Raw genomic sequence first — 15,500 nt, forward strand, 5'->3', positions numbered from 1 at the left:
CGCCGTTCCCGGTGGTCGGTGCCCCCGGCTCGCCCGCTCTGCGGTCCGGCGCCCTCGGCGCGACGGCATCGATGAAGGAGAGATGCAGAACTGTCGTCGTAGGGGCACAGCAGCGGTTTGGGTCCGTTAATCAGTTTGCTTGTTGGGAGGTGTGAGGAATGTGCAGGTTTGTAGCTCACCTTGCTCAGCACCTGTAAGACTGTTGCTTTTCTTTTTTTTATTTTGACCGTAAAGGCTCATGGTACGTGTCTGTCCCTGCTGTCTCTTCTTTCCTCGCCTTGGGTTTGGTTAGCTAAGTGTACAGCCTTAAGTACTGTTTGTGAGGTTGAGAACTGTAGGGATTTCCCAAATAAATTGTATTCATGTGTTATACAACCATGATTTTCAAGCAGACAAATTCTGCTTTATGCCTAGCTGCAGTTTCAGGGTAGGAGTTATGGATGTCCATTCCATACAGACTGGAATATTTTTAAATCCTTTATCAAGATAAGGTATTTTTTATCACAGGATCTTAATTATTAGAGGGAGGGGAAAGAAAAAACCCATGGCTTGTTCATCCACAGCCCTTGCTGAGTATCTCCTCATTGTGTGTCTATCCGTGCTGCCCGTGAGCCGGCTGGCTTTTGGGCTGTTGGCTGTACAGAACGTAGCGCTGCAGGATCCCGACCCAGCGCCGGCGGATCAGGAGGTGATTCTTGAATGAATCAGTCGTAACAGTAATTGTTTTTCATATATTCTGCACATAGTGGCTCCTGCTGCTATCCCTGGGCGGCTATCCTGCACATTACTAGCTTAGTGCCTAGATTTTCTTCTTTTTTTAATAGTTATTTGTTTGATTACAGCAGTGAGAGAAGTTCCTAAATAGCTGGGCACTAGGAAAATAGCAGCAGATGGTCATTACCCTACATACCTTAGAGTATAAAACCTGTTACCCTTTTGGAGTTATCCTTCTATAAGCAAGATTAAGTAATTCTCGTGCTTTCTTAGTATTTTTATATAAAATTCAAACACATACGTGGTATGATCATCTTTTACAGGAGTTACTGGCTAAATAATGTTTTCAGCCCTTCTCATTTTAGATAATCCCTTCTGTCCCCTTACCATTTTCGCTCCTCCTCTGAACTCCCACACTTTGTCTATATCTTTTATGGTAGCCAGTGAGACGCATGAAGAAACACCCACATCCTTTCCCTCTAATCTGTCTCTGAGGAGAACTGACTCACCAAGTCCAGTTTGTGTGTGAAAATATCTCTAGTAGGAAGGATATTTTAGGTTGTATAGCCTGGAAAGCTTCCTGACTGTTTGTTTTGTGGGGTTATTTTTTAATTGTGGGAGTTAAAAGAGAAGTTATCTCTCCTTGGCCAAGCAGTAGGATATTCTGCACCAGAGAACATAATGCTGAAGGGTAGCGTTGCAAGGGCCTTACTCACTGCGAGAGAGATTGCAGGGAGCTTGATTGCAGAGGTGTACACATTTTTCAGGGCTTGAGTGTTGCTCTCATTTAAGAGGATGCATTTATGCCAGGTCACTGCCACAGTGATTTGTGCTGGTGTGATTGTATCGCTCCTCCCATTGTAGGGGAGCAGGGAGCATTTAGTGTACGTAAATTACTGGATGAGTCGTGCAGACCAGGAAGGCAGAGTGCAAAGGCTGATGCATCTGAGTGCTTTCACCAGGCATCCTGAGTTTTGGTTTTTTTTCTTGTAACCATCACAGAGCTGTGCCGTCTCTAATGCTAACCTTGAGGCTGGGCACCTGCTGTGCCCTTACTGAAGAGAAGAGCCAGAATTGCTCAGCAGCACAGCCAACTTCCCAGGCACAGGAAGATGGAAAATTTCTTATTGCCAGTGATCGTTTTTCTGTACTGGTGGTATGCAGCCTTGCACGCTGCCCTGTCTCTGTCATCAGGTGGAGTCATAGACCCATGAAGTAACATCATCCTCGTGTCCTAATGCTGCAGCAAGATCTGCACTTCAGCCAGTGATGATCTAGCATCTTCATGCCTCCTGCCTCATTTCAGGCAGCTGGGATGAGAGAAGGTGATCCTTCCTATTCTCTCCTTGTTGGCAGGCTCTTCTTCTGCATTTAGCTGAAATAGAAGAGGAGGTTAGAAAATAACATCAGTTGTACAAACACAGCTGGATGCTTTGATTTTAGCGTTGCCTTTTCTACTGCATCCAAAAGGAAGCTTATTGTATCACACTCATGTCAGGCTTAGGCAATATTCGGCTATGTAATAGATGCAGATAGCTAAAACATTATGATTATCTTCATTTCTTTTTTCTTTGTATTGTCATAGGTCAGAATTCTCTTCTCCTCCCCGGGATACAGACAGAATCCGACTGTTAGACTCAACATGCTTGGGCTGGGAATTCCGAGTTCATATGCTAAGCCTGACCTGGGGAAACCCTTTGTTGGGATGGCTTTTGTCTCATTTCAGTAGAGAAGAAAACCCAAGAAAATATGAGCGTTCATTACCAGTCAATTAACGGTCTGTGGTTCTCTGCGTTCTAACGTCATTTCTTTATAGAGAAAATAAGCACCTTTGTTTCATATCTAATGGTGCATCTGAATGTTGACTTGTTAGCGTTTCAGGGTCTAGCAGAGCATCTGAGGGCTGAATGGCTCTGACACTTAGGTCAGGTATACAGCAACTTTACGTGTCCTAAGCGCAGCGGTGTCTGAAAGCTAAGGCAGACATGGTGGCAGGACTGGGGTACGACTGAGACTTTTGGTTCCAGGTTGCTAATCCAGATTCACTTGATTGCCAACGTGAAATGAGATTTTCAGGATGGGACCTGGTGGACAAGTGTCTCTGAAAGCAAACTTTGTCACTAGTACGAAATGGGCCTTTGTTGGCAGTTTCAACAGAGAAGCCGTGGATTTGATATTCCAGAGCACCAAACTCTCCTTCCTGGAGTGAATCCTTTCATATACAGGTTGAAGCATATTTATAAGGTAGTGCAGAGGAGCTCCCTAACCGCATCTTAAGTGTTCTGCATAAAAATAGAGGATTTTAAGTTATGCCTTCATAGATGTGATGCAGCTTCATGTAGGGATGTCCTGAAAAGGTTAAGCAAGGTAATTTAGCTCATCTGGGATGCTGTGTTCATGTGGCTATTCTGAGATTGGTAATAAGTATCCATACACGCTGTTGTGTTGTGACACGCAAACACATCAGTCTCCAGAGCCAGGGCAGGACTTTTCATTGAGCTTATTAACTTTTATGAACTAGGATTTCACGTGAAGATTTTATGAATGTTAGAAAGAGGGAGTTTCTTCATGTGGAGCATAACTTCCCTTCAGTAATCTGTCTCTCCTTCTGAGATGTTACTGTCTTTATGTGGGAGCTTTTAATGCAAAAACTTAGATGAGTCTGAACCCAGTCTGGAGTGTGAAATAATCCAGTGTCGTTCCGAGAAATCTTTGGAGATGTTTGGAACAGTTTTCCATGTTCCAAGTGTTAACTGTAAATGTTGGTTACATTTTCCTGTTTGTACCACATCTTTTTCCTAATTTCAGGATGTGCAACCAACAAAGAGTTCATTTGCTTGAGTGTCCTTATTTGTTTGTGCTCTTCCTGTATTTGTTAAATAAATTCCATTAACTCCAGCCAAGAACTGTATTTTTTTCATCTAGGCCTGCAGAGCAGCGGAGGTGCTTTGGAGCACCGAACCATGCAAAATGCCATTTGACTTGCATGAAAAGACTTTAGATTGTTGTAAATTCATGGTTTCATGATGCTTCCAGGGCGTTCAGCAGTTGTGAGTGTGGTAATAAGGTTTAAGTGCTACGTATGTTTTTAACAGTTGCTTGGCTCTGCAGCAGCTGCATTTTAGACTAAACTTCCCTTGAATCTCTTGAGTTCAAAAAATAGCTCGGTAGCTTGGCTAGTACAAGAAGATGTGGTCCTCCCTGAGTGCTGCCTTTTGCTTATCTAGAGTCCCATGAAAGTCAGCAGCGGGCACAGAGATTCACCTCTGCAGAGTATTTTACAGATGCAATCCATGGAACAATTTACAAAATTACTCTACAACTGTCCTTCCGTGAAGAGGAAAATAGAAGCAAACCTTGTAGAACTGCCACAGTGGGAGGACTAAGGTGCACTGTGAAAGTGAGGTTTCAGAGTAGATGTCTGACAGCTGGTTTTATCTGCCTGTGGAAAGGTAAAAGGATATGTTTTAATGATGATAAAAAATGACACTTTGTAATGTAGCATGTGTTTTTTTGTTATGCTTCACTCTATGATGAACGTACAGGGATGTGTGCTGGGTTTTTTCCTGTCTTTCATCCTCTGCTGTGTACTATCTGTCTAAGCAATATTTTCTTTTCTGGATCTCTTTCCATTGTATTAAAATTTTGAAGGAGGCTTCTTAAATGCCAGGCCTTAGATATATAGCTACAGTGCGTTGTTTCTTCCCTTACAAGAAAGAAAAATCATCATATCTGGTCATCTTGACTGGAAAATTAGGTTAAAGCGGGAATCTTGTCTACTGTAAATTCAGTGCTTCATCAGAGTTAAATAGAATACAGGGAGAAGATGCATTCATAACAAAAAAAGATGCTGATAGCCTCACTATTCTGCAATCGGTACAATAAGCAAGGTCCTGATACTCGAGGGAGGATCCTTCAGGAGCCTGAAATAGCCCAGTCAGTACAGCATCGATCTCTCAGTTTGAGCATATAGGATTTGAATTCCTGATCAGGTACAGGCTGTGGTGTTTATTACTTGCAAGAACAACTCAATGTATAATAATAAATTTCAGTTCCTTATTCCCAGGAGAAATGCTAAGGCATCTAACAAATCAACTGACACTCTAAAAACAAGTGTTAATGCTAAATGGCTTATATTAAACATCTGATGTTCCAGCTCTTACTTCTCCAAAACTCCCAGGGAATACAAAAATAATTTCCTATGTAGAAAGTGTGAGGGGTTAGCCTTTAAGGAGTTTAATTTTACAGCCAAATAGAAAGAGAGAGCATTTCAGTCAGAGAGGAACTGTGTGAGCTCAAATATTTTATCCTGTACTCTCATTTAGAGTATGGGAGTAGCGTGTTTCGAAGTACTTGAGATTTGGCACCTGCTTTTTTGGGAAGCAGTGATTCTTGCTGGATATTTGGATGTCTCATCTTGGACCCACCCTTTTCCCTGAACAGACATACCATGTGTGAACTTCTCTCTCCTTTTTTATAGTTGGCAATGGATGTCAAATGCTTTTCTCTAGGAAATGCATGACCTTTTATACTGTTTCTTTTGCTTGATTGGTAATATGTTCTTTTTCCCTTGCCAAAGATAAAGCCACTAACCCATCTAACAGGCAAGAAGACTGGGAATACATCATTGGATTCTGTGACCAGATCAACAAAGAACTTGAAGGGTAGGTGTCCCAAACTGCTCTAGACTTAGTAAATTAACATTCACAGTTTGAAATATATAATTTGGTCATCAAACTTTCATGTTTTCTTATATATATACTGCAAGGAAGATCTGGCTAGGAAAGAAACAAAAAGCTGTGAAGTGTGATTTCTCTTCTGTGAAAGGCAGCATGACTTATACACAGACTGAGCACTAGGAAAATGGGAATTCTGAATCTGCCTCTAAGGTCAGCTTCTGCAGCTGCAGGGTTCTCATCTAGCCAAAGAGATTCTGTTTGCCAGTCTGTAAAATGGGGTTACAACTCTTAGTGCCTGATGGGGCTTCACGCTTTTAAAATCTTTACGAGGCTTACCTGAGGAAACCTCCTGGGTCACAGCATTCCTGTGACCTAAGGAAGAAGTGTTTTCATCTGGAAAAAGGAAACTAATGCAAGAGAAATGAAGTGATTTCCTGGGCTGGGGACTGTACTGGGAGTTGTTTGGCCCCTCCCAAGGAAGAATCTGGAATTGCTGGCTCAGACTACCAGCCCTTGCTTCCTTTCATATGTGCAAACACCCAGGCTTACAAAGATGCCCTGAACATTTCTTGTTAGCCTTTGTAGACTGATGGAAAGATAAAAACTACTAAATGGCATTTCCTTTTAATTATGTGAAAGAAGTCTCGTTTAAACAGCAGAATTTGTGAAAATCTGAAAATCCTTCACTGTGTTTGTTTGTAATAGGGATCTGCTTTGTTTTAGGCCACAGATAGCTGTGAGACTCCTGGCTCATAAAATCCAGTCGCCACAGGAATGGGAGGCAGTCCAAGCCTTGACAGTAGGTAGTCCTTACCCCTCCTCTTAAATCCAGTTATATATCATTTTATGTCACCTGTGCGGAGTATAAGGAGGGCACAGTATGTGTTAGCTGTGACTAGTACTGGGGCTGAATGCCCTGATTCCCCTCTGCTGGGAGGGAGTGGACGGTGAGAGGGAGCACAGCTACATAACTGAAGTGTCCAAATTGCTCATCAGCAATAGAGCACTCAGAAATAACTCTGGTTTACTTTTAGCTGCTTTTATTTATTATCTTCAGGCAAGATTTGTGTTTGTCGTTATGAGACCTAATGGTGAGATAACTTAGACCCATATATACATGGCTGAGGGTGGGAGACCAGCTTGTCTTGGTGTGTCACCCCTAAAGACTGAAGACTTGTGCCTGTATTGCAGGGCAGGAATACGTATCTCACTGACATGGGTCCTTCAGTTCTCCTATAAGCAGAGCACAGCTATGCTGTTATTGTAGGGTTTTGGTGTTCATTTCAACCCCTGTTTTTGTTACTTGAATGCAGGTGCTAGAAGCTTGTATGAAGAATTGTGGGAGAAGATTTCATAACGAAGTAGGGAAGTTTCGCTTTTTAAACGAGTTAATCAAAGTTGTGTCTCCAAAGGTTAGTCCCTGAGCCTTATGGCTGTATTTACTTTTTGTTTAGCCTCTGTAAGCTACAGGCAACATCCAAAATGTTTGTGGTGCTCTGTCTGGCTAATTGCATTTCTTAGCTTGTATTCATTTGTTAGCTAAGGGTATTTGGTTTCGGTTTTTTTTTTATGCTCTGCTTTTCTTAGTAAGTTGCACTTACTTACCATCAGTATATATCCTCTGTGCTGTTCTAATCCTTCATGTAACTCAAGGACTTCTAAAGCTTAGAAACCAAATGAAACTCCAGTGTCAGTGGAAGAGAGGTGTGATGCAGAGGTTAAAACAAGAGACTTGGCAACACATCATAGAGTTCTGGTCCTCACTCTGCTGCCGGCTTGCTGTGTAAGCAGTGCCTGGCTAAGTCCCTCAACATTCACGATCAGTTTAACGTGGCAAAAAATAGACAGAGGCCCCCCATGGTGTGATTGATGCAGCAAAGTATTCCCAGATCTTTTCCCATAGGACAGAGGAGGGGGTGGTTGTCTGTGTTGCTGTAATTTTTAGATAGCGAAATCCTGAAACCAACACAATAGCTGCCTTTTCTTTTGCTGAAGATAATCACAAAGGTTCTCTTCGCTGTTCTTTCAAATATATCAGAGGAGCATTTTTTCCTCTTGATAAGATGTATCTTAGATCATCTTAGAGCTTGGATTATATACCTTTTAATGTATATCACTGAACTATTCTCTGGGTTTGGGCTTTATTTTTATAAAGGAATGAAGAATGTGGAAAATTTACATCTTTTTTCCACTCTTAGTACCTGGGAGACCGAGTGTCAGAGAAGGTGAAGACCAAAGTCATTGAATTGCTGTATAGCTGGACAGTGGCATTACCAGAAGAATCCAAAATCAAGGATGCCTACTACATGCTGAAGCGACAAGGTAGGAATTCAGCTGCTCGTTCATGCATTCTCTCCAGCCTGTGCTTTAAGCAGGAGTGTCAGAAAATATACAGCTTCTAATTACGTGGGATCAAGGAAAGCCCTGAGGGGAGACAGAACAAGGGAGAAATTCCCTGAAAAGCTTCTTGTTATATTTAAATGCCTTGGGCGGGGTTTGGTTGGCTTTTTTAACTAGATTAGTTAAACAGCTTGCAAATACTTTTGTTTTGGTTTGCAGGGTCTTTTTTGAGGTTTTCTGGAACTAGTTATTAAATGATTTGAACAAGTCTAATTTAAAGTGAAATAAGAGCCTCCATGTAGCCTTTTGTGTTCTTTTAACTAGGTCGCTTTAGAATTGTACCTTTAGTTCAACTGAATCAAATTTCTTGTGTAGGCACAGTGAAAAAAGCTTAGCTGAGAAGCCTGCGGCTTCAACACGAGAAAAATTGTTTCCAGGAAAGCTCTTGAGGTAGAGCACAAATACAAGGATTTGACAATGGAACAAGCAGGGAGTGTAGCTCTTTCCCCCCTCGTGGTTAGGAGTCTGCTCATCAGCCCATTCTGTGTTGCTATCTGCTTTCCTGCTCAGCTCATATATACAAACAAATGTCATGCCCTTGAGTTTGCACAAAGCTGGGCTGTCCAGGACTTCACTTAGTGGTTCAACAGTGAAAGTGAAAGGGGGAAAGACAAATAGCGGAGAGCTATTGATTATACTGAGCTATTACGGGAGCAATATGGACATGGCAACACATTTGCTGGGGTTTTGGCCTTTATTAAAGAAAACTTTCTTTGTTTTTCCAGCTAGCATGCACAGTGATTTTGATCCTGTATTGTCCGTGGGAACAGTGTGCTAGTATCAGTGGGCAGATTGACTGCGTGTTCACTTTGATAGCAGCCTGTGAATCACTGGGTGCACTGCCTGGTGTTACTGCATCTGCAAACCCACATGTCTTCCCTTTCTGCTTTCAGGGATCGTTATGTTTGATCCTGTGATTCCTGCGGACAGAACCCTGATTCCTTCTCCACCGCCTCGTCCCAAAAACCCTGTGTTTGATGATGAGGAGAAATCCAAGGTGCAGTGAAGACTTATATCGTAATCACTACGCAAAATGATTACTCAATGCACATTTAGAATAAGGAAGTAAAGTACACTAATTTGGCTTTTATTTTTGTGGTGGTGGTGCGTACTTTCACAGAACTCATTGATTTGTCCACCTCCTTATCATGAAGTTCCAGTTAAGGCCTTGACTGTGTAACCATTATGAGGTTATTCCTAGTTAAAGTGCCATCCTCCTGTAATGCTGGAAGGCAGAGAACATTTCACACAGAGGACCAAAAATGATGTATGGGAGGAATAATTATCTAGTGTCAGAAGTCTCTGAGATTTCACAGTATATGTCCTGTGTAGAAGCAAGAATGCAACAACTCACATAGAATAATAAACCATAAATGACTTCTGCTGAAGTGACTGTAACTGTGAAAGCAGTGTAAGCTTTGTAATAGTGGGCTGTATCTCTCTTCCCCCGAATTGCTCACTTAGATTCCTTTTGCTGCTTCCCTTTGCCAAAGGGACTTTATTTGTTTCCTGAATATCCTCTTCTCATCTTACAGCTTCTAGCCAAACTGCTGAAAAGCAAAAACCCAGATGATCTACAAGAGGCCAACAAGCTTATAAAATCCATGGTAAAAGAGGTAAGAACTTCCTGTAGGATTGGTCCCAGTCATCAGTCTGCTTTCCAGGTTTTAAGCAATTTGACTTCAAAATTGTGGACGGTTTTAGAATCACGTGAATGGCAGAACCTGGGTTTTCCAGGCTCTGGGAACATTGTTAGTACATTCCTTAGTTAAGTTGTGGGGACTGAATGAGACTGACCATCAGTGAGATCCAGCCTTTTATTATTTTTTAAAAGCTCTGACAGTGCTAACTTGCATCTAGTCCCCATGGTTAATGGCATAAAGGGGTTGCCATCTGATAACTTGGGGCTCTGTGTGATAGGAATGTCTTGTAATTTTTGACTCTAGCTCACAACTGGGAGATGTTTGTATCACAAAAATGTCTACAGTTGGTGTTTCTGGTGGAGGACAGGGCAAGAAAGGGCAAGGATTGAATGCCCCTTGTAATTAACTGTGTTCTCATGACTCTAGATGGTATTTCATGTCAGGGTTTGGTGGGAGCATCACATACCACCCCTGGATACTGAGGACTGAGTCATTGGACTGGGTCTTCTCACAGGCAGGCTTCATGGAAACACCTTCCTGTTTGTAGAGCTGTGATGCATCCACCCATGGCAGTCATTAGAAACTCTGGAGTCCAGGAAATGACTCACTGTGATTCTGGCAAGAAAAAATAAAAAAGGATAGCTTTTGGACTGAGGAGGATGTATAGGTTACTGAAATGTTTCTGTTCAAGCTTCTCTTGTCCCCAGGGCAGACCCTCCTACATCTTTAATTGGAATCTCATATCAGAGATGGGTGGACATTTTCTACCAGATAGTGCTTGTTGTTCCTAGTAAATGTTTTGCTTCAAACACATCTTTTTTGTAAAATGGCATCAAGTGACACCCCCCACCCCCCCATCCCCCCAAAAAAAATCTTCTGAAAAGGTCAGAAAGGAACTTTTGGGAACTTTTCTATTTCTAGTGATATAATTATACATTAAAGTCTATTTAATGAGACTTTTTAGAAATATGGGGGTTTCTATCATTTCAGAATGGTAGTGAAAATATAATAAAATAAGCAAAGTTTCACATGAATGAAGAGGCTTTTTATTGTGTTTTTTTTCCTAGCTTAACCTTCAGTAGACATTACTTGACATGATTTACAGATAATACCTGTTGTTGTGATATTGTGGACCTTTACAGGGAAATTCACTTTTTATGTCTGTGTTTTACACCCTGAAGGATGAGGCTCGGATTCAGAAAGTGACAAAGCGCATGCACACGCTGGAGGAAGTAAATAACAATGTGAAGCTGCTGAATGAGATGTTGGTTCATTACAGCAAAGAGGACTCATCAGAGGCTGATAGGGAGCTCATGAAGGTGGGTCTGAGCTGCTCCTTCTTTCCAGAAATCCTGGAGTCAGTCCTTTCTTCTTACAGACTTGAGTTTTGCAGAGAATTACAAACAGTGCAATAAAATGGAGAGCAATGGCGAGAAACAAGAGCAGTTGTTGTAAACAGCAGGAAAGAAAATAACCATGCTTTTAACGCCTTTCACCAAAGGACTCAGTGGGTAATAGCTTGGTTTTACACATGCTTGAAGTGAGGTACAGCTGTTCTCCAAAGATGCAGCATGGCAGAATCAACAAACTGCAGTTTGTAATTCTTGCTGCTGTTGGGACACACTGATTGGAGATTGTAACTGTCCCTTACAGCACTGTGCCTGGATAAACTAAAGGCTGAATGGGGCAGAAAAAATGTCCTCCCCTTCGAAGGAAGAGTTTTAGCTAGTGTTAGAAGGTTGAGAGAACACCAAGAAGGTAAAAATCAAAACAGCCACCAGGGTTGGTTGAAGAGGCCCAGGGCCTTGAAGAGTTGCACCTTATCTAATTAAAAAAGCTAAAACTTCTCATTTTTAACAACAAGCTCCTGAAACAATGGTAAGCAGGTTAATAAACTGGTTTGTTTCTGTGAAACATTTTCTTCTTGCCACCTTTCTTCTATGTGGTTGCAGACTCTCTGAGTAGCGGTTGCAGCACAATTGAAGCATAATTCTTGAAGCACAATTCTACTCTTCCTTGGGCTTTTAGGGACTACTGTACTACAAGGAACGAACATCTCTTTTGGACAGGGGTGGCTATAAGTGCTGATGTGAGGAAGGACTGAGAGATGTTGTATTGAAAATGGAGGTTGTGTTTAGACTCCCAGGCTAATGTAATGCCTCACAGCTCTGTTAATAGGGCAGGGACAGGGGATCTTGGTTGTCCAGCCACGCTGGCACATTCAGCACGGGAAGACTGGTGTCTCTATTCTGGGCTTTCCAGAGCCTGCCTGGGGAGTCATTCTGTGCTGACTGGTATTGCTGATAGTGGCTCCTGGCTGATGAAACCCTTTGTCCTAATCTGTCTTCCTAGGAGCTCTATGAAAGGTGTGAAACCAAAAGGCGGACGTTATTCAAGCTGGCCAGTGAGACAGAGGATAACGACAGCAGTTTGGGTAAACTAAGCTACACTTCTTTTTTAATTGCTTTTGTGACCTGTGACTGTGCAAGGGTTCAGCAAGGGAACGGCTGCTGTAAGGATGCCTCTTCACTGTGGATGCACTTTGCTTTGAGCAAGCAGATGAAGACAAGATCCTTGCCTCTTTATGCTTACCATTTAAATTCAGGCAAGGACTTGACAGTGGTGTTGGTGGTTAGGGAAGCTGGGGGCAATAATGGGGGACAGCTGCTGCTTTGGAAGGGGAGGGGGGTTGCTGTAGGGGGCAAAGCCTTGGACTCATGTTTTCATTGTTACTGTGCATGCACCTAGAAAAGTCAGGGTATTGCTTAGAGAAGCATGGCAAAGACAGAGAGTAATGGAGCTCATAGCCAAATAATTATGTTTTTTCTTGTTGATTATTTAGTTGATAACTGAGTGCTCTCAGCATTAGTGGGAGCAAAGTAACTAAAGTCTTGAGGGTCATTTTTGTCTCTCTTGCATGTAGGGGATATTCTACAGGCCAGTGACAATTTATCCCATGTGATAAATTCCTATAAAAAAATAATAGAGGGGCACGTGATCAATGGTGAAGTGGATCTCCGTGTGATGCCTGTAGTGGAAGGTGAGTTTCTGGGAAACCAACCGTTTAATTTTTGAATCCTGCAATTCTAATTCTTTTGGACAGGGTTTCGTATGAATTATGGTAAAGTAGGCTGTTGATGGTTCTTGTGGCCAGCAGTTTGTGAATCAGAGGGGGACAAGACAGCTCCTGAGCAACGGATAAACAATTCTGGACATGAGCACCAGTGCTGCAGCTTTGCATTTTCCATTGCTCATTCCATGTTATTGAAACCTTTGATAATGTCAGTAGCAAACCTGCATCCGAACAGTTTGTATGGCTGGAAGTTCTCATACATTTTCCTCTCCACACTTGTCCTGTTTCTTAATGGTGACCCTGTAAGAAGACAACAATGTTATCAAAAGGACAAGAGCAGGAGAGTGGGAGCCAGGCCAGGGGTCCTGCTCCTGGCTTTGCCAGCAATTCCATTTGTGCCTTTAGGCCAGTTGCCCAGTTTACACTTCAGCTTCACCATTGAAAGCTCTGGACATGTGTGTGGCAGAATTACCATTTGGGAGTCACTTAAACATTTCTGCATGGAGAGCAGTAGAGGAATGCATAATGCTGCTTGACAGTATCTTATTGAGACAAGATTGTCCTAAATATGAAGATCGAGACAGTATATGAATTTTCCTCAGCTTTCGAGCTCTCTGGTAGCCTTTGTTTATTGTAATTCTATAGGGTCTCCCAAAGCCTCATCTGAGCTCAAAAGATTTTCAAAATACTATGAATTATGCTACAAGAAGCACTGGGGAAGGAGCAGCGGTTAGAGCAGGTGTTGCTTTTCATATAGAAATTTCGTAAGTATCTGGGTTGATTTAAGTAGTTTGTGGACAGCAAATGGTTAGGTGGAAAGCAGGTGGGCTTTCTCTGTTGTAAAGAGCCATAAGCCATGATTAAATGAAGATCTGTGTTATCTAAAACATCTCTCTGATAATTTCTTCTGTACATTGGGTTTGCTCTGAGCCTTTTGCCTTCTTTCCTAGTAGTGCTCTTCTCCTGTCCGCTGCAGGGAGTAACTCCACAAGTAATCTCAACACCCTCATTGATCTTGCTGGATTGGAAGTCACCAACACCCCGCCACCTCCAATGCCACCCACCACCCTGACGCCAGCGCCCACAGTAGCCCCAGCCCCAGCAGAAATCCCCATTCTCCCGCCTCCTCCCCAGACGTTCGCACAGTTGCGGAGCAGTTCCTCTAGCCAAGTAGAAGCCACACCTGCGCAGCAGAGCAGCACGACCAACTCCCTCTCCTTGCTGGATGAGGAGCTTCTGTGCTTAGGTAAGACACTGAGGAGCCCAGAAAAGGGCTACTCAATCCACGCCTAACAAAGACTGCTTTCTTCCTTCAGCGTGTGCGTGGGGGCTGATCGCACACGTGGCATGCCTAAATGGAGCATGAGATGCCTTTGGTTTCTGGAGAAGTCCAGGGGATGCTCCCTTGCATCATCCTGAATATAAGACCTGGTCAGTGAGTCAGTATTAAAAACTCTGATCTTCCCAGAGTAGGCTGCAGGTGAAATAACTGTTGAGTGTAATTGGACACGCTGGACATGCAGGCTGCAGTTTGGTACAGATTTCACCCCTGACTTTGTGGCTGTGCTGAAGAACAAGGTGCTTTAGAGGGGTTGTGTGTAGGAGCCTGCAGAATGCCTGCCTGTGGAGCCCAGCAGCTATGAGCAGCAGAAGACACTGCACACCCAAAAGGGTTAGAAGAGCTGTGTGCAGGGGCTGACTGTCAGCTACTGGTGCTGTCAGTCTCTTCCTGATCATGGACTTGCAGCCCATTTCAGTCTTTCTTCAGGTTCTTGGGCTCTGGCAGAGCTGAATCAAGTAGTTTGATGGTACTGAAACAATTGTCAAGGGATGACACCTAATTCATTTTCTCCTCCAGTCACGTGTTTGTTATTTTTCCTTTCAGGTCTAAATGACCCAGCCCCTGCAGCAGTGAAGGAGACCTCAGAAAACCACCAGTGGAGCATATTTGAGGTACAGAGGAGGGTCTCAGGGTAAGGGGAGGGAGGGGTTCTCATTGTAAGAGGTCTCAGGACACACTCTGTCACCTTGGAGAAACATGTGATGACACATACAGGCAGAGGGGCAGCTGTTCCTGAGAGGAAGTCTGACGTAGCCCTAAAATCTGGAATAGCTGTGTCTAAACAGAGTAGATATCCCTGAACCTGGCTTTCTCAATTCCCCATCTGTCCCCCATGATGTTAGCACCTCCTTTGCTTAAATTACAGATCAGATGTAGTCCTGACATAGGCCACAGACTTTGCTGCTTGCCACCCAGCACCTGTTTTTGCGGTAAATCTATCTCCCTCCGTAACAGTGCCATCTCTACAACAGGGCGTAGCAGTGAGTTAGAACATCTACTTGTCCTCTCTTTCAGAATGACCAGTTGGACCTGGATTTCTTTAATCCGAAGATGGTGACTGTTACTTGCAACCCTGCAGGGAACCCTCTTCTCCATCAGACATCACAGACCACGTGTGGAACGTCAGTGACGCTGCCCTCTGCTTTCACAGCCTCTCAGACTGCTCCCAGCATCCCAGCACCAAACTCAGCACCATTTGTATTCTCTGCTGGACCGACTGCCCCTGCAGGGCCTCCTAAGACTATTCCAGCTGCTCCTGGGTACTTCAGCTCATCTGTGGGGAGCAATATGTCACATAAGATGGATGCATTGGGACAACTCCTTGAAGAAGCCAAAGGGTAACCAAAAGTCCTGGACTTTGCTTTGTCTCTGCAGTTAGAAAGCCAAGCTTGCTGCAACACCAGGTTCAGAGGCAGACTTTGAACTCTCTGGTTTTGTAGAAATGTACAATTGAGATTTTTCTTCTCAGAGGGTTTCAGTTTACAGCCTAAAATGAGGGTCCCACCTCCAAGAGGGAAAGGCAGGCACTACTATGTAGAGCACAACAGCTGTACTGTTGCCTGGTACAAATGTGTGGTGTAAAGTTGAACAGGCTGCTAAGGTACCAGAGGCCTTTGCCCATCTTAGCCTTGCCCACCTTTGCCAAGGCA

At 43.3% G+C, this 15,500-nt stretch overlaps 1 protein-coding gene across 1 annotated transcript in view; it reads left to right on the forward strand.

Annotated features, from left to right (window-relative positions):
- The first annotated feature begins 3,700 nt into the window (after window positions 1-3,700).
- The window catches only part of GGA3 (golgi-associated, gamma adaptin ear containing, ARF binding protein 3), a 15,744-nt gene continuing 3,944 nt past the window's right edge, over window positions 3,701-15,500 (forward strand). Inside the window, 13 exon segments of the mRNA XM_009703544.1 lie at window positions 3,701-3,770; window positions 5,294-5,378; window positions 6,117-6,192; window positions 6,707-6,805; window positions 7,592-7,715; window positions 8,687-8,790; window positions 9,329-9,409; window positions 10,618-10,755; window positions 11,789-11,870; window positions 12,360-12,476; window positions 13,486-13,755; window positions 14,395-14,462; window positions 14,866-15,188. Coding sequence (XP_009701846.1) covers window positions 3,701-3,770; window positions 5,294-5,378; window positions 6,117-6,192; window positions 6,707-6,805; window positions 7,592-7,715; window positions 8,687-8,790; window positions 9,329-9,409; window positions 10,618-10,755; window positions 11,789-11,870; window positions 12,360-12,476; window positions 13,486-13,755; window positions 14,395-14,462; window positions 14,866-15,188 — 1,637 coding nt within the window.

This window comes from Cariama cristata, unplaced genomic scaffold, assembly GCF_000690535.1.
Source record: "Cariama cristata isolate BGI_N322 unplaced genomic scaffold, ASM69053v1 scaffold22987, whole genome shotgun sequence".
NCBI classification, from domain to species: domain Eukaryota; kingdom Metazoa; phylum Chordata; class Aves; order Cariamiformes; family Cariamidae; genus Cariama; species Cariama cristata.